The sequence below is a fragment of the Gallus gallus genome, chromosome 10 (assembly GCF_016699485.2).
Source record: "Gallus gallus isolate bGalGal1 chromosome 10, bGalGal1.mat.broiler.GRCg7b, whole genome shotgun sequence".
Lineage (NCBI taxonomy): Eukaryota > Metazoa > Chordata > Aves > Galliformes > Phasianidae > Gallus > Gallus gallus.
The window spans coordinates 13338852-13364389 of NC_052541.1; the positions used below are offsets into that span (position 1 = coordinate 13338852).

Consider the following 25538-nt stretch of genomic DNA (forward strand, 5'->3'; position numbering starts at 1 on the left):
TCACAGGGCTGTTTGATGAAGAGCTCAGCGTGCCGTGGGGGCCACCTGGAGCTGGAAGGAGCCACAGGGGGAAATGCAGTGCCAGCATTTGAGTGTGCACACCCTGGAAATCCACAACCAATTGCTCACTTCTGTGCGCTGGGTGTCCTTGGGGCTCGAGGGCAATGAAACCAGATCCCAAAGTGAGGTGCTACATTTGGGTGCTAACAAGAGTCGGATCACAGCTGGATGCTGACAGGCTGAAAAGTTCTGGGTTGTTTTTTTTTTTTTTTTTTTTAATTTCTTGCCATTCACAGGACAAAAAACAACAGCAACAACAACCAGGGCTTGGAGACCTCGGGCAGAGTTGGATTTGGAATGTGTTGTATTTTAGTCCCTGAGACTTGGACAAAACTTCTGACTTCACTGGTGGCTTTGCTTGAGGCTGGAAAGTTTCATAATTCACCTTTTAAATTAAGCATGCTTCAGGGAGCTTTTGCTGTAAGGGCTTTGTTTGATCTGATGTGCTCTGCTCAACTTAAACCTGAGCTAGAGAATATTTGTTGCTCCTATTCTCCCTATGGTTTTATCGTTGAAGGGTTTTTCCTTCCCCCTGTGCAGAACCTGGACGCAAACATTTCTTCACTGCCTGCCATTTGGAGCGAGAAGAACTTATCTGGTCCAAAAATGTTTCAGCTGAGCCCAGATTGATGCAAGGTGTCCCCTCCCAGCGCCCCACCCATATGCAAGGCTGTAGCACTCTCAAACAAAGGCTTTTCATGGCATCCTGGGTTTCTCCTTTGTATATAGGTGTTGCTAAAGCAACGTTCTCAGCAAATAATTTCTCCTTCCAACACTCAGCTTTTCTCCTTCCTTCCTTCCTTCTGCAATTGTCCCTGTGCTCTTGGACGTCGTCTGGGTTGAGGACATGCCGATACCCATTACTGCACTCCAATGAGAAGAGCAAACTCTATATGCTTAATGCAGTATTAATAGTACATTGATGTGATATAGATTTCTGTCACCCTCTATACTAGCAAACATCACTTATCACGCAGGGATGACGGATATTTATTCCCAACCACTTAGCTCTGCATAATGGAATTGCAGCTGAAATATGGAGAGCAGCTCTCTGCCTGTGATTCTATGCCCAATGCTGTGCTATGGGCACTTCTCCAGCTAACATGTCTTCCTACATGGGGATTTGGTGTCCTCCTGTCAATGGGATGAAGGGTGCAGGATTCAACTCCCAGCTGGCGCTGGCTGCTCAGGGAGGTGGTGGAGTCACTGTCCCTGGAGGCATTCAAGAGCTGTGGAGATGTGGCACTGAAAGACATGGTCAGTGGGCATACTGGTGGTAGGTGGACGGTTAGACTAGATGATCTTAGAAGTCTTTTCCAACTTCAATGATTCTATGATTCTCTTACCCTCTTGCTGCTACTGCCTCATTTAGAGGAGTAGCAGGGATGAGCTGGGCTCAGGATCCTTCCTCCTTCCTATTCAAAGGCTTCTTTAAGAGCCATAGAAGAAACTGCACTGTCCTGCTTTCTCATGACTAAATGTTGAGTCTTCGGGAAGATGTTCTCCCCATCCTCACACCGTAACTCCAAGGCAGCACCAGGGTTTGCAGCCAGTCCTCATTTCAGCCACCCTCAGCACCTCCTGGAAGGTTAGGGAAGAGGACTAACAACGAGGACAGAACAACCACAAAACAATGTCAGAGGCATAACCTAAAATAGACCGTTCCTCCTGTTCTTTGGCACGTGGAGGAACAACCGAGTGGCATATCCTCTTGGCAGATGTCAGCAGGAGAAGCGACAGGTTGTGAGGAGTTTGCACCTCTCTATATTTGGAAACAAACAGATGAGAGAAGAACAGGGCTTGTTGTAGAGCAAGCACTGTGGACAGAACATCTGAGGACGGAGCCATGCCTTTCTACACGCTATCCCAAGGTCAAGGGGGTTGATAATGCAAATAAAGACCCAACCTACCCATGTTTGTGCCCAGAAAATGGCCATTGGTCCTTGTGGACAGGAAATGTCAGCTCATTGCAGCAAGTAGTGCCTGGTTGATGGAAAAAAAGAAAGGAGCACTGACCTCAGCTAAGTCCACGAGGCAGTCTTCATGCTGCTGGTAGGACACCACCACCATGTAAGTGCTTCTTGGCAGTAAACAGGAACTTTGTAGTTGAGCTTCATCTCCAACGTTCAGAATTTGGATTTGCAAAGTGGGTGATCACGAGTTGCTGGAGATTAATTTTGGTGAACGGTTGGTCATCTTTCTGAAGAAATGCTTGGGAGGCTTGCTTTACTTCAGTAGTAATAATTAATTATCAGCACAGTGCGTCACATGCAGATTTGCTCTTGGGTTGGGGCTCTGAAGTTTACCCAAATGCCACGACACAGTTTTGTAGTTGTTCTGTTCCTGGTATTTCTTGTCAGATAAAAGAAGTCTCCTCGAGAATGACACAGATCTGTGAAAATAATCCAGATTTCACTGGAGTAAACAAAGCTGGGTGGCAGATCCTTTCCAGATCCGTTTCTGCCTCCAAGGGATGATGCTCAGCTCCCACCAGCGCTGTGGAGCGCAGCTGTTGGGGTCAAGGGGTTGGTATTGGGTTTTTTGGGTTGGTTTTCGTTGCCAGATGAACGGCACTGCCTGTGCTTTCCTCTTCCAGGACTGGCTCAGCTCAGGGCCGCCATGCATTCCCCACGCGGGTGGAGCAGCCGTCCTTCCATCGAGTCCTAATGAGGGTTTTTTTTTCAACCTCATTTATTACAGGCTGCCCTGACATAATTACATATTTGAAGTTAGTAATTACATGTATTCATGCTAATTAAGTAATTAGATATAATTACACTAACTGTAAATACATGGTAATCGGCTAAAAAGAAGTACTTCAGAAAAAAAACAAGGCAAATCACACAATAAAAGTGCCATCAGCACTCTTTCACTCAGTACCCTGTCTTTATCTTGTATTTTCAGTGCAGTTTAAAGGGAACATTGTGGTCATTTCAAAAGTCATATTTTTCAAACAAATTGATTTCCTTACTTCTGCTTCTAATAGACTTGAACACAAAATGGGAAGGACGCTTACAACCCCAGTTTATCTTGCCATGGTCAATTCTTTTTCATCATTTAACGTGTTTTATTCATCCTGGGCATGAGAAGCTGAAAAGTCTGCAGCATTTCTATTTTTGGTCAGTTCGTGTTCCCATCTCCATCCAAAACAACAACAAAACTAAGCCATAAATGTTTTCTGCATTCTTTTTTTTTCCTCCCCTGAAAACAAAAACAAAACCAACTACTGGTAGTGGAAACGTGTTGGGCTTTTTTTGTTGTTTTATTTTTGTTATGTTCCCCCCCTCTCCCTCCCCTACAGGAATAAGAGGAATTGTCAAATGTTATTTTTGTGAAATATAAATGTGGATCCAAGTGTGAAGTGACAGCAGCACTCCGCCGCCCAGCCTGGAGCCGTGTTGTACAGACCTCAGTCCCTCCTCACATGTCTCTGCTCTATCTCTGAACTTCTCTTTTCTGTCCTCTAAATGAAAAGCCTCAGGCTCTTCTCCATCGAGAGCCAACACCCCTCACTTTAGTGGGCTAGGCTGAGACTTCTGCACTGGACTCCCCACTACCTTATGGTCTTGTCTTTCAACACCAACCCGTCTGAGATATCTTTGTGGAATTTGATGAGGACCTTTATACTCATCTATGTGTGTTCTAACTAAATTTGGACTTTCGAAGCCTGGCTTTCTGGCTGGAGTCTGTGGAAAAGCTCAGCTGTTGGCAAGTGGGAATGCACTGGAAGTCCATGGAAAGGCCACAGCTGCCCAGGAGATGCATCATTTCAGGGAGAATGCATACCTGCACCCCTGATGCTGTGTTGCATCTGTTCTTGCTCAAGCACTCTGCTACCTACACCCTCACCTAATGCAGGGCTTCACGCACCCTCACACTCCCTACGTTAGTGGCTGTGTCCTCAGATATCTGTGCTTTTCTCTACCTCGTTGCACTCAGTACTTGTGACCCCGTGGTGCTCTTAAACATAAAAGAGGTGTCCAGGCCAGAGGAAGGAGAGCAATGTCCATCAGCTGCTGCTCCTCACACCTGGGGCTTTGTCCCAGCAAGATGAGAGCTAAAAGCATGGTACATGAGATGGCACATGGTACATGACCTGAGATATTGCAGTACTGGTGCCAGTGGTAATGAAGGAGGTTTCAAGAGCGTTCTCCTAATGGCTCTTTGATTGCGTGAATTATGTTGTGGGTTGCATTAAAATAGCTTGTGCGTGTGGGTAGAGTTGTGGTACTGATTTTATTACTTTTTTTTTTTTAAATCTTGCTTTTAATGAATTTGCTGCAGCTTATAATGTTGACTATTGGGAAAGTATCTGGGTGCTGGAGCACCTCTGTGCTTTTGGAGCCTGAAGGATGGGGCCATGGTTTGCTGTGGAGTAGACCTAATGGCACTGGGAGCTCCCTGAGTTTGCAAGGAGAATTCATTGTGTCTCTTCAATCTAGCCAGGATGGTTTTCAAGTTTAAGATCTATCTGTGAGGTGTGTTGGGATTCATCATGGTCAGATGTGAGCTGTCTTCTGGTCAGAAGACTGAAGGCTTTCATTCTCTGTTCATCGTCCAGTTAAATTGCCATTCCTGATTAAAAATAGTTGCTGTTGTTTAGAAGTCAGGATAGGTTTGCATAACAGCATTCACAACAGGAATGTTATTGGTGGTGCTGCCGTATGGGACAAGAAGCACAACCCAGAAACTGTGAAACTGTGCATCAGGAGAGGCTATGAAATAACTAATTTGAGTGCTGATTTTTGGCTAAACTGACCAAAATGCCCTGTTTGGTTCTGAAAGGTGGGGAAAGACCCACAAGAAAGATGTTCTTCGGTCTTGTTGAACCCAGTGTGATGTTCCAAAGTGAGCTGAGCACTCTGAGAGCTCAGCAAACCCATCTCCACAAGGAGCCGACACAAAATTCGTGTGTGAGTGTCTTGAGGTGAAAAGTACATTGATTTCATGGCACGTACGGATTGCTCTAGATGCCTGGGCTTGTCTCCCATTAGGGGGGGGTGGTTATTGCATAATCCATTTTCAGATTCCTGCACGCTTGTTCCTAACCAGACGGCAAGTTACCTAATGCTGAACCCTGTTCCAATCTGCTTTTCAGGCCCTCTCTCCCTGTCTCTACATGAGTAGATCTGTTTTAGGAGACAGGAATAAACCAAGCCTCAATGAGAGCATGAAAATTTCTCTATGTGCTACGTCAACAATCGGTCCTTCTTGCTGCCTGCAGCTCAGTGTAGTCAATACGACGTGCAGTACTGCAACTGGGGGTGACCTGCAGCGTGGTGTAGGCTCAGCTTTGCCTGTTGTTGGTTCCAAGTTCGTATTTGTGCTGACGCTGGTTCTCTGAAGCAGTCATTGGGTCTGCAGAAATGTCACGCCTTTCTTTCAGCCCTACTAACCTATTTTTCTCAATGATTTGGAGCACTGAGTGTGAAGGGTAACATACCTACATAAATATATATTTATGTATTTGTTTGATCTATTTCAAATGTACAGTTTTATATCAGTTGGGCACCTGCTCTTACCTTGCTAATGTATTTTAACAAGTTAACATTATCCTGCCCTGCCCTGCCATGACACCTCCTTTTTCCCCATTGTGAGAGAGGGTTTTTTTCCTCCCTAAAAACATCTCTTAAATTCAGGATGAGCAGTCTCTCTGGCTCCTGTAAGAGTGACTGGGAGAGAAGGCATCTAAGTCTCCTAAGTACCAATTGGAAAATTTGCAATTAGAAGGAAACACTGGAATGAAATGACTTCAGCCCTTGTCTCCCTTCCCCCAGCCCTCTACCTCCCTCTTGCAGGATTAAGCTGAGCTAATCCTCAGATGAGCAAGATCTTTGGGAAGGCAAAGCAGCGAAGTAAAACTAAGGGAGGGGAATGAAAAATCCTTCACACTCAACACTAATAAGGAAATTACTGGTGTCCTACATTATGAATTGGATGAATTTTTAATGGTTAGAAATGCAGTTGATTTATAATGCATCCATCCTGGACTGCAGGGCCAGTTGCCAGCTAATAAATAAATGGCAGGCCCTTTGTATTAAAAGTATCAGTCATTTTACATCTCTGCACTGTAATTGATGTGGAGCACTGAGCAAGGGGAGATGATGGGCACCATGTGTGTGCCAAAGCAAAGGACCTCATGTTTTAAGACATACCTGAGGTCTCAGCCCGCTCTCCAAGCCTTCTCTTGGACCACAGGTTCTGCTCCACCCCATTGCTCACAATCCAAAGCCAAAAAGACATAAAGAGCTTGGCAGAGATCTCCATGACTTTGAAACGGTCACTTTAAGCCTTGCTCAGGGCTGTGTTTAGTTTATCTTATGGATGGGGTGTGACATAAACTCATCTACTCCTTGATCAACATGTTGGTAACACTGCCTGTGGCAGGGAGTTGAAATTAGGTGGTCTTTGAGGTCCCAGAAGATGGTCTTCTAACCCAACCCATTCAATGGTTATGATCGTATGCTTTAGGGCAGATTTAGCCCTGGGGAGCCAGAGAAGTTCCAGCTGAGGTGGCTGCCCAAGGCTCCTTTTGTACATGTAGAAGGATGCGATGCTTTGGTCTGCCATAGGTGAAAAACTTTGCTTGGGACGAGGGAGATAGCTCAGTGGTACTGGATACCAGCACAGCTCAGAGACAGAGATTGGTGTGAGACCATACGAATCCTACCACAAATGCTTACAGTGAGGGCTGTGTTAAAAATAAATCCTGGGCAAATTCCAGAGATGGGGTGAGACTGTTCTCATGCCAGATCCCAGCAGAGCCCAAACGTCAGGGGAACCAGAGTGAGAGCACAGCAGACAGCTGAGTATTTGAGGGATGGGGTTTATTTTCCCCTATTATTAAAGGAGAAAATGTACCTGGCATCTTGCTCCTTCGCTGTTTCCCAGAAAGGTGTGTTTATGCTTTCAGCCCAACAAGATGCTGCCAAGCATCTTCACCTCCATTTTATGGTTGAGGAGAGAGAAGACACTGATTTGCTCGAGGTCACACCAGGTTGCTGACAGCGAGCAGTCTGGCCCATGTTTAGCTTGCTGGACCATGCTGCATGGATGAGCTGCCACCTGAAGTTCTTTCACAGCCAGTCTTGTGCAAAGGGAAGTCAGGAGGTTGGATGGTCAATCTAGTTCTTGGAGCTGTCATCTATATATCATAATCCCACATTCTGGTGAGATCCTTTCTTTTCATTTTCATGGGGCCTATGCTACAGTCTAACGTGTTTTTTGTTTTGCTTTCTTAACTAATTCTTTAATTAATCAATTAAGAGACTGTTATTTCCCTAGAATATTTGCTGGCTTCACTACACCTAGGCATTGCCTCCTCCCCTGCTTTGTTGGAGTGATGCAGGGCTGGGAGGGAGAGCAGTTATTTTTTACCTTGGCTTTATTTCCTTGCTGATGGAGTTGAGTGGGGAGCCTGGGATAGGAGCTTTGCTGCCCAAGGAAAGCACTGCTTTCCAAGATACAGACTTTCATCTTGACCTGGAGGAAGGAAGCGCTTATTGGCTTGCTTATTATATTTCCCCATGGTAGCATAAATACTATATCCATGATAGATATGGATCTTATGAATAATATAGAGATTTGGGCTAAGTAATAGCTGTGCTCTTTTTAATACAAAAGATCTTCGGCATCAAGTAGTATTAATGATCTGTTTTGACATGGTCTCTGCAGAGGACAATTGCAACCCCCATTTCCATGAGAATTTGAGAAAGTGGGGGGAGAAATCCTAATGTGTTCATCCCCTCTGTTTCCTTTGGGACGCTCCAGAAAGAGTATCCTGTCTGCTGGGCTTTTTTCCCATTCTTCCCCAGACCCTCCAAGGATATGAAGGCTGAGTGAGTTCTGGGAAAACAAATCCCTTCTGTGGGCAGGCAGCGCTGGGCTATCAGAGGAGACAACTTTAGGAGGAATTGTAGTACAAAGATCCTAGCAGCTCCCTGTGGTCACTAACAGTTCTCTGGACATTTCTGGAAGAGAAAAGTGATTAGTTACAGCGATGCGCCTGGATGCAGGCAGACATAATGATATTCTGTGTCTCCGCTGATGCGAGGCTGGTTTCTTTTCAGTAGCTTTAATTTGAAGTTCTCCTTTCCACCTGCTCTCCAAAACCCTTGTGCAGCCTTGCTGCTGTGTGCCATCAAACAGGTGGTTGCACTATTATGAGAAATCCTCTCTAAAGTCCACTCGTTAGTGCCTTAGAATCTTTTGGGACGAATTCAAGACATTAATAAGTATTAACACCTAATACTTTCCAGCTACATCACTGCAGGGGGCAGGGTAGCGTGACAGCCATGGCAGGATGCACTGCAGTTCATTTTGTGCATGGCTGTTTGCAGGGAGCAGTACCTGGCTGCTCCCTGTGCTCCAAGCTGCCTTTCCCTGTAGGTGTGCTGGGTGCCAGCACTACAGCTGCAGAGCTGGAAGGCCTCTAAATTAATGGAGCTGTCGGAGAAGGTTATGAATGCTTTTTCAATTTATTTTTTTTCCTCCCAAACATAGCATCTTGAGCCTTGAATCAGGCTGTTAACCTTTTTCATCCTTCTCTTTCTAGCCACATTTATCTTTGAAGTTGTTTAGTTTCCTTCTTGCACCATCACCCTTTTAACAGGAACGCAGGCAAGGGAGACATGAGGACTCTCTACCCACCCCATGGCCGTGTTCTTGCATTGAGGATAAGGGCAGGAATGTCTTGCTGTCCCCTCTGGGCTGTGTTGAACAGAGAACGTGGGCTCAGGTGTTTCTCTGCAAAAGGAATGGTAGCTCATTAACACTCTGTGCCCTGCAGATAACTTCTATTGATCATCAGCTGCTTAATCACAAACTCTATCACAGTTCGCTTCGATTACTCTTTTCCATTTCGTCATCTCTGGAGAATCAACCTGACTAAAGTTAATGTACTCGTTACGCAGTTGGGAAACCACTGCTGCAGATTGATATGTAAAACTCAGGATTTAGGAAGGGCCGTGTCCTCACCCCTTCACATACCAGCATGACTGTACTGAGTGCGTATTCCTCTGCTTGTTGGGGTGGAACAGGCAGTGGGAGAGCTGTGCTGAGCTAGGCTTTGACCTGCCTGGATGGCAGTGCTTACCTCTCACATCACGTGGAGCTTGGGCTCCACATCATGGGATGAGAGGTAATGGCCTACAGGTTGCACCAGGGGAGGCTCAGGTTGGGTATTAGGAAAAATGTATTCTCCCAGAGTGGTGATGCATTGGTACAGGCTGCACAGGTGGGTGCAGTCATCATCTCTGGAGATGTTTGAGAACTGAGGGGATGTGGCACTGCGGGCATGGTGGGGGTGGGCTGGCAGTTGGACTGGGTGATCTTAGCGGTCTTTTCCAACCCAAATGAGTCTATGATTCTATGACCTAGACCTTCCCAGTTCCAGCATAGTGAACACCAACAGCCAGAGACCCCATCTCCTCTGTGCGTGTTTGGATTGAAGCAGCTTTATGGATTTGTGTCTGCTGGTGTTCATTTAGGAACTGGGTGATGAAGACTTTCCTATGGGAGAGTGAGTGGTCAGGAAAGGGCACGGGCAGGGCAGTTTGAGAGACGTGAGCTGAGCGATGGAGATTGGAGGGGAGCTGGATGCCAAGCCATGATGGCCAAGTCTGCACAGCTGTACCATGCATTCCTTTTTTATTTCCCGATGACATGTGCCATATATATAAACACAGAACAGGAGACTTAAAACCAACGCAGGATGCTGAGTTCCCAATCAAAACAGATCTTAGCACTCCTGAAATCAGCACCTTGAGTATGCTGCTGCTGGCTATTTTGCTGACACAGTGGGGCCGCAGCTGGAAAGCTGCTGTGTGAATAGAGGCTTTACTCTTTTGGAAACTGTTTCTGCCTCTCCAAACTTATCTTGCTTTCTGCTTTTGCTCGATGTTCTGCTATAATTCATTTTCCTTTTTTCTTTTAATACTTGCTGTATAAAAACATTTTCCTTGAACCTATGCGCAATCAGGGCTAAATATTCTGCACTGGTTATGGTGTTTCAATGACCTAATTTGATTGTGGAGGGTCGTGTCCTGTATAATGTTGTCTCATTTTCTCAGTAGTCGATACAAACTCAATTTTGTTTTCTTTGAAAAGAAAGGAAGTGGGGGCAGGAGCTGAGCATCCCTGACCAAGCTTGTACTTGCAGCTCTTACCTTGTTGCCTGGCTGTAAGACGGCGATGGCACATGTAGTTCAGCCTGAATGGGACCTGCAGGCTCCTTTTTTTCTTCCTGCCAGTACTGAAGGGGAGAAAGGATGGAAACTACAGCAGAAAAAGGCCCTCATTTGTAGCTGCTAGCACCTCTGATTTGCCTCAAGGAGTCATTGCAGCAAGCTGGAGCCCTCTTGATGGAGCTTATCTCCGGAGGGGAGGGTTAGCTGTGTCTCCCCGTGGGACCTGGGTGAGTGTTTAGCTTTCTCATTTTGTCTCCAATTAGATGTTTGGTCCTTTGTATCTCCTTGTTTCACCTGCATGCACCGTGCCTGCCTCAAAACCTCTTAACCTTATTTATGAATAGCTCAGAAGGGAAAAGGAGGGTTTGGTCTCAATTTGAGAGGCTCATTTGCATGGGAAAGAAGTGTGCACTTTCAGAAGGGGTGGTCCCCTGGCCCTGCTTGAGCTCCTTGGAGAGCTGTGACAGCTCCATGGAGGCTGAGGTTTGGTGAGCAGTGGCAGGGCTTGCTCATAAACTGGATGTGCTGTGGTGTTTTAGCAGAGCTCTTTCAGAAGGAACTGGTTATGCAGCAGCTTATGAAGGATGTGTCAGCCCAGTGTTGGGTCTGTAGGAATAAAGAAAAGAACCTGCTTTTACAAAAAGAAAAGTGCAGTGAGTACTTACTTAGCTGTGGGTTTGGGGGCCATCTGCAGCAGCTGGGATTGCTGGTGTGGCAAATTACCCAACTGGTCATTTTTGTTGCTATTTTTTCCCATCGGTCCTGGATTTCTTCCTTGGTTCTCAGGGTATTCTTTTTACACAGCCCTGCCTCCTCCTGTCCAGTTGAGCATTAAATTAAACAGATTCATTGTGGTGAAAGAGCAGGAGTCAGAGAGGCATTGGCAGGCAAAATGAACTATGATTTTCAGCTTAAGATGCAGGTAGGAGTTAAGTACGTGAGTCAATAGTTCTGTGTCCCTGCTTCGGCCACCAACCAGGCTCCCTTGGCTTGGGCCAAGGACTTAGTGGTGGTGAGAAGAGGTCAAAGAGCAGAGTGGTTGAAGCATAGCAGTGATATGTGTGGCCAGGGTAGGACCAAAAGGGCCTAATCATGAACCTAAGGAGCAGGAAGAGGGGAGTGGGTTGGGTGTTGGCCATTTGTGGGATCCTTCTTGGCAGGATACCAGGTTTCCATAGACCAACGTCTGGCACAGGCGAGTCAATGTCCCTGATTTGATCTCTATTTTGGATTATTTAATCAGCGAATCCAGCACAAAGTCTCTTTAAGGAGTGACTGGCACAGAGCAGCTGGATGAGAATTGCAATCAATGTATCTGCTGTGGAATGCTTCCTGCAGAAATATTACATCCTCTCTCATTTACTTGATGATCTTTAGGGTGAATCAATCAAAAGATGCTGCACACAAATAGTTCAGCCTGTGGTCCTGTGGGTGTCCATTAGAGAGGCATTTGCTCTGTGTTAATGGACCTGTTGATTAACAAACAAACCGTTGCTTTTGAAATAGAAAACTGTTACTTGATAGCAAAGGTTAACATCAGATATTCTACTGCCCCACCTCTCCTACCCTTAATTTACACTGTGCCAACACTGGGAACTGCTGCAACAAAGGCTAGATCTGAACTACTGGAAATAGAAGCATTCACATCTCACAGGAACAGTTACTGGAGGTGAAAGTTTTCAAGGAATCTGGAAAAGCTTGATACTTTTCTCGGACTCAGCGTGTGATTTTGTCACTGTGTCATGTCCTCTGCACATGTTTTCCTTTAAATGTGATGCCCTCCTGGCCTCTAGCAATGTTGAGGAAGATCTCCCCGTCATTCCCAGCAGCTCCTTGAGGGACCAGGCTCAGTTTTTCATCATATCAAAGGCATGGGAGTTTATATTTGTTTCTGTAAAGCCTCCAGTCTGCTGGAGCAATTGTATGTTCATTTCTTTTCCCCATGATGTGGATATTTTGCTACTCTCCACTTTTTCTGAGTGAAAATTTTCCTGTGTAGTGGCATTGGTTCTTGCATTTTTGACATTAGCATGGTGTGAACCTCAGCACGTGGGTGGACATTTTAAGCACCTGCAGATAAGGATGATATCCACCACTTAGGAGATGTCATTACCCATTGGAAAGCCACAGCCATTGCAGATAGGCAGGACACAAACAGAGCTGTCACTGTGTCTTGTGTTTAGCCTTGTGCTGGCTGTTGCAAGCAGCTGTTGTGCTCCTGCAAAGTGTGTTTGAAACCTTGGTGCTTGGCCAGAGGCTATGGAGACGTCTCCTCCTCTAGCCTGGTGGTACCTTATTTAGTTAGCTCCACTCCTTAATTGCTGCAAACCAACTCACCCAGAGCTGTCCTTCCCACAGCTGGTGGGAGTCAGAGCGAGGAGGCAGTTAGCAGATTAGGGAAGCAGAGTGAAAACCATTTGGCGTTTCTATCCTGATTCTTCTGGGTGCCTTTAATTAGCATGATTGCTCAGTACGCGATTTTGCCATGTTCTTTAGCTCCCCTGGTTAGAATAATTATTCCCCCAGCTCCTTTTGTTCCAATTCCTGATCGCTTACAAAGTCTCCTGTTAAAAGCCATTAAACCCATAATGTAAAACGAGAGTAATCGCTCGGCAGTGCGTGCTCTCAGCCCCACACGTGTGTGCTCACGCGTTTTGTGCCACGTGCTCCATGCCCACATCCCATGTGTAGCAAGTGGGGTGGAGGATGTGTCCTGCTGGGGTGACAGGCTGGGCTTCTGCTTTCTGTGTGATGGAGAAGAGGAAAGAACTTATTTTTTACTTTTTTTTTTTTTACTCAGAGAGTGGTGAGGCCCTGGCACAGCTGCCCAGAGAGCTGTGGGTACCCCATACCTGGGGTTTCACAAGGCTATGGATGGGGCCCTGGGCAGCCTGAGCTGGTGGGGGGCAACCAGTCCATTGCAGGACGTTGGAACTGGATGGGCTTTGATGTTCCTTTCAACCTCAGCCATTCTATGATATGATTCTATGTTACAGTATGACATCTTTTTAAAGTAAAGCTGATTCCTTTTGTCTCAAGTGTGAAATCCTTCAGTGGAAGGAGAATGGGGCTTTGGACAGTTGCATTCCTGGGAGTTTCCATATTAAAATGCATCCTTGTCCTGAGAGCTCAAACTCTTCTCTGTCCTTCTTCTGCACTGACAGGTGCCAATGACACAAGTGGGACAGGTGGGCACAAGGGCCCATGCAGAATTATATGGTGCACAGTGAGGTTGGGCTGAAGTGCTTTCAGTGCCTTGCTCGTTTACATGACTTCAGGAGGGTGACTTATTTGTAGCCCCAGAATGAAACCGAGTTGAAGATGAGTCTGGCAGTCATGTAGTTTATTTGGCTTGAAACTGATGGCCGGAGCAAAACTTCAGAACTAGACTGTATGCTGCGAAAACCTGGTAGGAAAGTTCTCCCTTCCTCTGAAGGAAATCTGCTTTACAGCAGCTGTGTGTTTGGGGATTCGCCCTTCATTTGTGTAAACCTGCAGTTCTCTGTTTTCTGGACAGCAGCGTCAGACAAAGTTGCATCCAAACAGCCTAAAAAAATCAGCAAATCGTCATTCCTCAAAGCTCCGTGCTGCTTTGGATGATTTTTCTTTTGCCCTCATCTCTTGCTCTTCCTATTTACATCTCCTCTGTGGTGCTCTGTGCCTCCTTGCCTGCTGAGATCCATGGCTCTCTTCAGTTTCCATCCTCAATTTGCAAACTATTAAATTCACGTTTCCCAATGTAAGCTCCTCCTGAAATTTCTGGTTCTTGGGCTTTTACCACTCCTGGGCTTCCTGGAGGGCAGCTCTGGCCTTTCCAGGTGAAGTGAAGTGTTACTGGAGCAGATGGCAGAGTAAAGAGACCTGAATGAGCAAGAATTTATTCTGGGCCTTAATCAGCTCCTCTGCTTCCTCTTGCGCTCTGAGGAGCAGGAGAGCATCTTTGGAATTGCCTGGGCAGGGAAAGTCCCAGCTGCAGATCACAACCACTGCTCTTCCCTATCTACTGTGATGCATCTCCTTGGGTGTCTGTGCTCACATCTGGCTCCCCTGAGGTCTCCTGTCCCCTTCTAGACCTCAGGTGTCCTGGAGAGGATAGGACCTGGAGCAGGGCTGTTCCCTGCTCCAGTGCTCATCCCATCGCATCGATCCTTTTGGGGACCTCAGTCAAACCTTGTTCCTATACCTTGCCACAGTTTTGCCATCTGCATTACAGATATAACAGCTCCTGCCTCCCAAGGGAGCAAGCGAGGCATAACAAAGTAATGCTTATGAAGAGCTCAACGACAGAAAAGAAGTTTGTAGCAAGGCTGTTGCTGTTCTAACTTAGGGCTTCCTTTGCTTGTTGGCTCTTTGATGTGGCGATCAGCGGTACCGGTGGATCAGCTGTACTGTAATTGGAATTAATCAGCTATTACAGAACATGAGCCCAGCTAGACTCTTTCTCAGTGGATATTCATTTCTGAGCAGATTAGTCGGTAGTTTCGGTATCTCCATGTAAAGTGCTTAAGGTAACTATTGCTATCTCAAGTGGCTGAGGAACAGAGGCGGTGTCAGAGGAATGCAGATACCTGTCAGGCGAAGTGGAAATGAGGAGCTCTTGTAAAGCTGTGCATAGTTCTTAAATTGGCAGCAGTCTGAGGGCAGACTTTAAAAAAAGAAAGAAAGAAAGATGAAGAAAATAAAAAGAAATTGGCAAAAGAATGTATTAGAAAACCAAAGTGATGAAAATGAGGTATTGTTGGGATCTTTGAAGCCGTGTCCTGTGGGCTTTGTGGAGTGCAGAGACAGAGGGAGTGCATAGTTGTGAGAAATGGGGACTGGCTGAGCTAAGGAGAACTGCTGTTCCTCGACACGGTGAGAACTATGGAGGTGAAGGCTGTTGGATGTCTCGGTGCAGGCACACAGATGGGTAGAGGCAGGAGGGTGACCTAACAGCACCCAGGATATCGGCTGCCCCCAAGCTCTCAGGCATCAGGGAACTTGCCTGCAGCTTGTTCTCATGGCTGACCCGTAAACCTCAGAGTTTTGTCACTCATATTTGCATGGTTGTGGATGTCATGAGGAACACAAGGCATCCTCTTTGCTGAGAAACCTTCTATGACCATTTACAATTTAAATGAGGTGAGGCGAAGCTCTGTATGCTATGGGCGAAATTGCTGGGTGCCCAGTCCTTCCCCCTTCCCTGGTCCTCTTACAAGTAATTCCACATACTCTGGCTTCAATCTAATGAAAACAAAACTGAGGAGGCCCAACTGATCTGGCTGCTTTCCATTATGCAGTGGGCCTCCAAGTGGCTTTAAATAGCTGCACCTCTGTGCAGGCTGGAAAAAAAAGCATTGGCTGTACCTCTGGACAGGGAAGGAAGTTTCAATTCAAATTGCAGGGCATCTCAGATGGTACAGCAGACAAACAAATAGCCTTTTTTTATTTTGCCATTGGTCTTAAGTATTTTTTTTTATATTTTTCCTTTTAAAAAAATTATGTATATTTAATATCCTGATAAGCACTTTCCCACTTTGGGGCTTTTCCCATGGGGAATTGGTGGGGAATCTTGGAGCTCTGCCTCCTGAGCTATCAGGCTACAACATTTAGTATCTTGGAACTACTCCATCCATGAAGGAGTTCCAGAGAAAACAAACTTGTGATCCCAGCTAATATGGAAATGGCTCACATGAACGGCAGCAACAGAAATGCTACAGACGCCGGAATTCCTCCAACCAAAGGTGTAATGAGTCCTTCATAGTCTTACAGGGTTCATCGCATGTAAATTCATGTATACTTCTCTCAAGAAACATTGTTCAGCCATTGAATATCTCACGATATTCTTCTGCCCCTTCCTCTGCTTTAGTTAAGCATGAGAGAAACTTGTGTGGGAGTGGGATCTTCTGGATCCATTTGCTTCTGCTCTTTCTCTTGTTCTTAGCCCATCTCTTCCCTTTCCTGACCTCAAAAACAAATACATTGCCTCAATCCTCATGGTTTTGGCTTGTGAAGAAGACAAAGGGCCACAAACTGTAGGTAGAGCTTCATTGAGCACATTCCAAGAGGTCTCCAAGGCTATGAGGTCTCGTTGGCCAAAGTGGGAGACTCTTACATTTGAGGTTAAACCATAGAAAATAAACGATACAAGGTGAGCTGTGGAGAGGGACAAGGGTCCTGTTTCCATGAAAATAAACAACGATAAGCATTTCCAGAGCTCTCACTTCTCTGTGAATCATAGGAGAGTTGTTGTCTACTTGAAGACCTGCCTGAGATCTGTGTTTGGTGTGAAGCTCATCTGTGAGCTACATTTTCTTGCATTTCTCTGCAGTCAGTGGTGCTGGCCTGGTGTGAATGTGAGGAGGGCCAGGCCCTATGACTTCACCTTGGATTGCGGAGGAGAGGATGTGCTTATCTCCAACTGAGGGTACTGGTGAGAGCCTCACAGTGAGCCCCTGTGACCTGTTTGTTGTGGCAAGCCTCAGGCTGAGTTGCTTTTTGGCTTGTTATTTATTGGACAGGGGAAAGAAAGAGGATTTTGTATGCTAGCCCTGCAGATGAACCCATCCATGTCAGGAAACCTGGATTGCTGTGCTGCCTTCCCCTTAAGTACAGATGTATCGGTCCTGGCTTTGGCTAGATGGATAGTTGTTTCCTTCACTCGGGATGTGGGCCAGGCTTGATGGTTTTCGTGCCTCCTTTGATGCTTTTCATACTTCATGTCTGTGCATAGAGAAAGATAAAATGTGCAGTGGTGTTGGACTCTCCTATTACTTTTTTCTTTAAATCATAAATTCTGCTGTTACACAGAAGAGAGATCAAAGCTTTGTCGCTGTGTCTGGACAGCAGTGTTATGTTTGGCCAGCTTATTGCCCCCTCTTTGCTATTTTTACTTTAACCCATTTTTGCCAGGCATTGTATGACATCCCGTTACTTTTCTCATCTGTTCCCACGGCAATTTATGCTGCTGTTTTAGTAACAGTTTACATCCACGGGTTTCAAAACAGGGCTGCACTGCTCCTTCTGCATTGGTGGATGGCACTGCCGTGAATTGTGCATCGTTTCTGCGTCATCCTCTTGCCTTCCCATGTGGTGATCCCCGGTGCTCTTCACATGTGGCTGGAGCAATCTTGCATCTCAAAAGCCATAGAAGCATGGTATATTTGAACGGTTGCAGTGGAAAGTAAGCAGTGATGGCAAGGTGAAATTATCTGTATCGTTTCTTTAGTTTTGCTCGCAGTGAAGGCAGAGTGTTCCTAGCAAGGCACTGTCCACAGGCTGCATTGGGTGTGTGCATGGGGCAGAGAACCCATTATCCAGGGTTGGGAAACTCAAGACAGCTCTGGAGGACTAAGTGGATGGCCAGGGTTGAAGACAAAAACGGATTGCATGGTTCGGTTGCCTTCAATCTTCTTGTCCTTTCATTGCCACATCTCCCAGCTTGCTTAGAGAAATGCCCCATCTGCCCCTTCCATCTCAAGCTGTTAGAGCTGCACATCAAAACTGAGCTCATTCCCCCTTCCCCATTCTCCAGCACTCTCCATACATTTATTCCACTACCATATCACAGCTATTAGGAAAGACAGAGAGTATCAAGTTTTGGTATAAAAGTGATCTCATTAAAACAGGGAGAAGCACAAAGTTTAATCTCTCAGACCCTCCCCAGTTTTATAGATCTTTGGAGATACTTTTGCTTTGAATCTACTGTGTTGTTTTTTGTTTGTTTGTTTATTTTTACCTCCTCGCTATTTCCAGGCTTTTATATTGGAGCTCCCCTCCAAATCTACACCCAACATTAAAGATAATGGTTTTTGTCCCAGTTTTGAACTGGCACTGACAAATGTGAAACTTCACATGAGAAATAGAAATAGTTTCTAAGATTTTTCCAACCTTCCAAAAAAATGAAGTCGTTTTTTTTTTCCCCCCCCCCACTTTGGGGAGATTAAAAAAAAAAATGGAAAAGAAAAATATTATTTAAGAAATTTTCAAGCTACTATTTCATGTACTAATAGCTTTGATGGTAGAAAGATGACATTTGTTATTGCAGAATCCGAACTCTGAACCTGTTGAGATTCACCCATTCTCACCCTGGACATCTTAGTGAACATCATTCATCTCACATCTGTCAGTGAATACATAAATATAGCAAGAGCCTTGTTGGTTTCTGCTCCATACAAGAGAATGGGTTTGAAGGTAGCAGTACAGTATGGGAGAAAGCAGTGAGAAAAAAGTCAGTCAGACAAGAAGCATGTTTTTGTTCAGATACTTTGGGAATTTGAATAAATCAGAAAGAGAAAATACCCAGATGACCGATGCTGCATTGCTTTCCCAAGTCAGCAGTATGTACGTTCAGCCCCCTAGCTTCAGAAATGTAGGCTATCCTCCTGACACATCCCTTATTGTCCCTCGCTAGCGACTGCATGTCACTGATGGGATAAACCCCACTCCAGTCCCACTCTACAAAGACCTTGCTGTCAACGGAGGTCCCTGCAGCTGGGATTCAGAGCACAGTGCTGACAAAGAGAAAAGCTCTCGGCATTCCCAGCCTCAAGTCTTGCTGATCTTTCACATGTCCCTTTGCCGAGGCTGTCTGTCCCCAGTGGGTTTTTAGGTCTTTTGCACATGGTCCAGCAGAAGTGGAATTGCCTTAATTTAGCAGAGCTGAGAAATGCAAAGAAAATAAAGCAGACAGGAGTGCTCCTTTGAGATACTCAGTATTGTTGAGTATAGACTTTCCCAGCTATCCTTTGGTGACCATAAAGTATATTTATATTATGAAAAAAACAAAACAGGATAAATAGTGAATTTCAGGGATGTCATGTTTATTTGTCTCCCAGTGAGTCTGATAAGAAATGGACTAGTTTACATACGCTTTTCCAAGCATCAGCACTTTAAACTCTGCTTTGGCTCTGAGAGTTGAGCTAGGCTCTTTCTCACCACTAGTGATATTTCAGTGCTTGGAATGTGCCTATGAATTTTGTTTATGACACATGAACCGAAGTTGAGCCTTTCTTATTCTCCCCTGAGGATCAGTCCCTCAGGGCCACTAAGAATAACAGATAGTTTCCCCCAAACAAGTTTAAACAGTACCAAATGAAACAAACAGCTCTTGTCTGTCTGCATCCTCAGGTTCATCACAAGATGTATGTGTCTGATGAGCAGATGGAATAAGACTGTACAGAAAAGAAATAATAGAAGAAATAGGCAAGGAAAAAAAAAGGCTGGCTGATGTAGTTTGGCTTTCTGTTCCTGGCCTAGCAGAAGACACTATTGAGATCAATTCACAACACGTCCAGGCTGCTTCATGCTGCCTGTGATGCCAGTCAGTTAACTGACCTGACTTGCTGAACGTTCTGTGACCATATGATGGAACAGGATCATTTTAGAGACTCAAGAACAACTATACAACCAAGGCATCCCATTAATTTTCTTGGAAAAGCCCCTTGGGACCATAAGAAGTTGGGACAGATTATAGCAGTCCCAAGGCTCCTGCCATGCATGTGTTGGTCCTGGCAACACAATGGCTCTGCATTGAGGATGACCTTCAGTGACATTACACCAGTTCCTGCCAAGTCTCATCCCAGTCTCCTGGGATGTTCTCAGCTGTAGAAATACTACCACCAACAGGTGTCTGAGAAAGTAATGTTTAAACTGTTGAGCTGGCACCTGAAGACAAATATGAGACTTTTCTCCAGGGAACTTGAAGGATTTTATCCTCTCCCTCACCCCCCCAAAAAAAGGTAGTAAACAGAGGTTCACAGCAGAAAGAAGAGGCTAAGAAATTCTATGGGTTATGAGAGTCAGGTCTCCTCAGACACTTTTGTCTCAGGAATGTTAAGCAACACTAAATAAATTACTAAAGAAGGGTAGATCTAGGAAGGTTCCTCCATTTTCCTCAATCCCAGCCCAGCAGAAAGGTGGACTAGGTAGGAAACAGGACTTTTCCACCCGTGATTAGTGGAAACCTCTGGAAGAGAGTTGTTCCCAGTTCTCCATCCAGACTGCTTGCATGTTCCTTATCCTCAGAGCACTTGTGCTTGCATGCACCAGGAGGAGTGAAAGCCTGGTCTTGATAGAAAGAGAGAGTGAGATAGCCCTGCCCGGAGAGGGTGTTTTGGCTTTAATTTAACTGCAGCCGTTTGCTGGTTATTCATTTGATTCTTTTTTAATAATTACATGTGTGTCGATATCTCTCTCTTTTTTTCTAGTTTTGCTCTTTTTTATTTTTTCGTTTACTTTATTTTGCTTTTTTCTTTTTTCTGTTTTTTTTCCCCCTTTAGGTTTCAGAGAAATTATGTTGAATCCAATAAGCCTCCCTGGACATTCCAAACCTCTTAACCAAGGCATTTATGTTGAGGATGTCAGTGTTTATTTCAGCAAAGGACGTCATGGCTTTTAAAAACTCCTTAAAAGTCCCTGTTCTGATGTCAAGTTTATAGGCTGTGCCCTCAAAATGGTGGGAAGCAGTAAGCGTGGTCTGTATGGATTGAGGTCTCCTCCTAATAGGACTCTACAGCCCTGCCTGTACACACGTTAAAGCCAACTGAAACTGTGGTTTTCTGTCACCAGATAACAGGGTTGTTCTTTTCCTCCAATGGTCGCTGTGTTCGTTAAATATTCCTGCAAGGCACAACAGCAGCAATGAGAGCAAATAAAGAAAATTAAACTCAATTGAGAGGAGTCATCCTAATAACACAGTAAATAATTGTACTTTTTGCTTTAAAATAAAACACAAAACAAAACCAACCAAGCCAACCAAACTGACATCTTTAGTCATGTCCTCCCTGCTTGGAGTTTTCCTTGTAAGCTTGTGTCTTCGCACCACCCAGTGAATGCCGCCGTCACCTCTTACTGTGGCACCGCGATGGGAGCTCTCCCAGAGCGATGAGGCGGGAGCTTGGAAGAACCTAAAGCAGAACGAAGACTTTTGGTAAGAGCAAAGGCAGCCCCGCTCCCAGTCCTTGCACAGAAATTAATGTCGGAAGGAATGATAACGGAAAGGAAATCTTACTTCTCTGACAGGAAGAGAATGTGGTTATCTTTGAAGTGCACATATTCTAGGAGGCTTTTTTGTCTGTCTGTCTGTCTGTGTGTGTTAGAGCAGCGCGTTGGATCTGACTATATCGTTGTCGTGCTCTGGTCTCTCCCTGCTGCTTGAATGATGAGCTTTATCTGAGGAGGTGTCTGGACTTCCCGCGTGGATGGAGAATCCATAGCGCAGGAGGGTCCGCGTCCTTGCCAGGACTAGGGCAGTAAGCAAAGTGGAAAAGCATATCAGACGCACGCAGTTGCTGGACCTTTTCCAGCCCCATTTAGCTCTATCCTGTATTTCTACCCATGTAGAGATTGATTGTAACCCAGTCACATTCCCAGAACGATCAGCTTGAGACAGACTGACTCAAGGGGAGGAAAAATAAGTATTCTGTTGCTTCTTCTGTGGCATAAACAGGAATATCAATCCTGTTCTCTGGCCAACATTCGTATTCTCTCCCCCTCTCCCTTCCCACTTTTGTCTTACTTCATCCAAAGCCTCTCAGATGGAAAAATAAACCCTTTGATCCTGTTCTCAAGAGAAGCCAGCTGCCCTTGTGGCAACTTGCAGGGCTTTCCTTCAACTCTCTGGATGTCATGTGTACGGGGAAATACAGATTTGCTCACACGTATCAGTGAAAATCTATAAGCAAAGCAGATTTTCTCTAAAGGAAAAAAACAAAACAAAACAAAACAAAAAACCTCCTGAAAGCTTCAGGCTTGGCCAGATTTTTTTCTGAGAGAAGTATTGAACCAGGAGCTTGCTCACCAGCCACTCTGCTTTGCTTGCCTTCTCGATGGCCCAAGATGACCTTATGACCAGAGATGTCTCCATATTACCAGCCCAGAAGGGTTACTGCCACTGGAAAGAATCACAGTCCTTGTCCAGCAGAACTGGGGAGAAGCCTCAGAATGGGATGTTCTGCCTCATCCTGCCTTTACAGGTGACCTGCATGAACCACCCTGGGGACAGCCAGGAGGTTTCATTATCAGCTTTCCTGTAGGGATGTCCCTGGGAGCGTTCCGTTCTCTTGCTTCTTTTCCTGGTTCGCTCACATAAAAAGGTAAAGTGCAATAGAAGAGTACAGGAGAAATGGTGGCAGATTGCTTTAAGTTAACGGACATGCCTTATGGGGGCATCTGCTTTACGACGAGGAGGCCCGGTTCAGGTTGGACCACTTCACAAACCATGACCAAACTCCAGCGACGTTTCCAGCCTGCACCGAAGCTGGAAACACAAAGAGGTGCACTGAGAGAAGACCTGTGGCCATTTAATTACATCGCGATTCTGCACACGGAGCGAGGAGGAGCTTCCCGAAGCGCGTGGATCTCTGGGTGCTTTGTCCAAACTGAACTCCCCATCTGCTGGGAGTCGTCCATCTGACCGGGGGATGCCTCGTCTGTCTGAGCTGTATCCTCTCCCTAGCACCGTTCAGGGGACTCTGCTCTCAACTGTGTGTATCAGCCGTAGAGACACATCCATGGGCCCGAACCAGAAGCCTATATCTGAACACCCTAGCAGAGGAAGGGTTGAATTTTGCAGCTCAGGTCCGTCTCTGCTTAGAAGAAATCCTCCGGACCGTACAGCATAATTTAAAGCAGTTCTCCCCACTGTGATCAATGTCTCAATTTGTTTAACACCAGTTACAGTCTCTGGTTCCTCAATGCTGAAAACGGAAGCCAGTCATGGCTGTTTGTGATTGGTGGCTTTAAGTAGCAAGTCTAAGGATGTTGGTTTTTTTTTTTCTTTTTCTTTTTCTTTTCTTTTCTTTTTTTTTTTTACATTTTATTTTATTTTTAATTATTGTAAATCATTACCTCATTTCCCGTCAGTGCGACTCCTCCATCTTTGAGCATTCTTATCTCGCCATAACTATCATCCTGTGCTAATGGGAAATGGGACGGTCCCTTTTCACAGAGACTATAGGGGTGTTCAATGTCTAGTTTCTTAATAAACACTTTATTTTCTAACGAAACAGCTGCATCAGGCCTCTTCTTTGAAGACAAAATAAATAAATATTCAGAACGACACGTCCCATAGTCCACTTCTTCATGAGATGTCCCATGCGTGGGGAGTCTGGTTTGTTTTCATCTTGAGAGTGGGGATGTGGGGGTGGGATTTGTGGCTCTGATGTGGATGTTGCTCAGGTGTAGCTCTTGCTCCTGTCTCTCTGCTGCTGATCTCAGTTGACAACACGTTGGCTTTCGTAGCTCAAAATGGTCATATCCTCAGGGTGAAGGTGGTGCTGTTGGGAGACGGTCTTAGGATTTGCCAACGCAAATTTCTGCACTCAGTGGAAAGTGTTTTATTAGGAGCCTTATCTCTCAGGGATCTTGGCACTAAAAGGTCAATCCAGCTGCGATGTGCTTTTCAGGATGTGCTGTTGCTGCTTGGCTATGCAGATGTCCCTCTTGTTTTGCACTAGGAAAGATGCTTGTGATGTAGAGGCAGTGGGGAACAGACGAGCGATTCCTCCTTGGAAGTTCACATAAGGATGGTTGGATGCTCCAGTAGAGAAGAGCTGCTCTGCAGCTTGCATGGCTTGGCTCGAGGATATGTCTTAGTGGCTGTGTCTTAGTATTGCTAACAGGATAAGTTATTTATGTGACTTAAGGCTTCTGCGCCAGCCTGCAAGTGACTGTGGGCATGAGGCTGAGGGTATGTTTGAGCTGACATTGGTGGATGGTGCTGGAACACTCATGGAAAAGCTGGTGAGAATTTTGACGAGAAAGTTAAAAACGTGTTCCAGCATCTTTCTGTTGCTGTAACTTCCTGGCATGAATTTCAGGCAAATGTCTCAAAATGACACCGAGTAAATTTCTGCTTGCCTTTGCCTTTTAATAAGGATGTCTCTAGAAGTGACTGGGTGTTGTTCACAGGATTGGTGATGGCTGAGATCTTTATCTTTTCAGGGATGTCTACAATGCCTGGGACAAATGGTTGTCTCCTGACAAATAACATGGGCTGGCCAGCTGAGCTGCATTGGATATCATCCCTGTTTCCCTCTCCTTCTTGAGCTCTGGGAAGCAAACAGGTGATGAAAACTCTGTGTTATCCTCCCAGCCACTGCAGGGTCTATTATCAGGTTTCACAGCCCAGTGACACTGTGCACAAAGGCTTGATTAGCTAACTAGTTGGGCTGCTGATGTGGTCAGCCTTAGTCCAACTTGCTTTGTATTTCAGGGCAACCGATTCCTTGTGTATGATTTCCCATGGTGTTTTTATTGCTACCAGTTCCCAAGGAGCTAGCATAACTCTGCTCCAGGGCTCTACATGTGTTATGGAGGGGTTGGGCACTGGTTTCTCCATGTGCTTGCTTCTTGGTCACCTCTGTTACCTGATGTACTCATGTTCTTCGAGGCAGCAGGACCACGAGTCAATATTGCTGTTCTGCTCTCCCTTTCTACGTTGTCTTCTGGTGGCTTCTGAGCTATTTACAGTGCTTATTAATGAATGAGTTTGGGTGCTGGTTTGGTAGGATGCAGGTAGTGGTGTATATCAGCTCCTCCTGTAAATGACAGTCCTGCCTTCCCAGCCCTTGCAGTGTGGAAGCTGCAGGTGATCAGGCAGTGAAGTGACATGTTGTTTCTTTGTGTTACTCTAATAATATGGAGTCATGACTTACTTTATACCCGAACTGAGTATGGTGGGCAAAGGACAATTCTGGCACAGTAATACTCTGCACAAAAGAGGCAGTGCGCTTTGGGCTTGGATTTGCTGCAGACGAGTGTTTGATGTGCGTCATGATGAAGGTTTTTATCAAGGTATTTTGGTCCTGCTGTGTGTTGTGAGTCTCCATAGCTGCTCATTCCAGCTGCACGGGATGAGTCTTGAGTTTTTTGCTGCTCTTTTGTTTACTTAGATGTGTGTTTACGGAGTCAGCCCTTCCTTCCCAAGAGTCTGGAGCCCCTTTTGAAGGTGGTCTACTTTACCACCACCAGGCCTTTAGCCTTCCCAGCATTTGGGTTGTGGAACATGCTGGGTTGTGGAAGGGGAGGACAGCGGGACAGATGTCCCAGGAGCCATGGATAGTTGGAAGAAAGTGCTTCTGCCATTTCAGCAGTGCATCACCATTCTGCTCTGATCTGTACCTGGAGCAGGTTGCAGATCCTCAGGGTTAAGCCTGGGCATTAGCAGAGGATAAGGAGGCCTAGACACAGCAGTAAAGACTAAAAACACAGGTCTGGATGAGCAGTGGGAAGAGGGCACGCAAGAAATCAATGCTGTGTGAATTTATTTTTGTTTAACATTTGGAAGTGCTTCTGGTGGGGTTTAGGCAA

General features: G+C 45.6%; 1 protein-coding gene across 4 annotated transcripts in view; it reads left to right on the forward strand.

Annotated features, from left to right (window-relative positions):
* The window catches only part of NTRK3 (neurotrophic receptor tyrosine kinase 3), a 194063-nt gene that overhangs the window by 99383 nt on the left and 69142 nt on the right, over positions 1–25538 (forward strand). The window contains exon 13 of one of the 4 annotated variants that reach the window (XM_015291984.4): positions 20507–23233. The exons of the other annotated variants lie outside the window; for them this stretch is intronic. Within the exon in view, the coding sequence (XP_015147470.2) occupies positions 20507–20625 (119 nt within the window). The 3' untranslated portion in view covers positions 20626–23233. Of the gene's footprint in view, positions 1–20506; positions 23234–25538 lie in introns of those variants that run through there. 4 annotated transcript variants of the gene reach the window in all.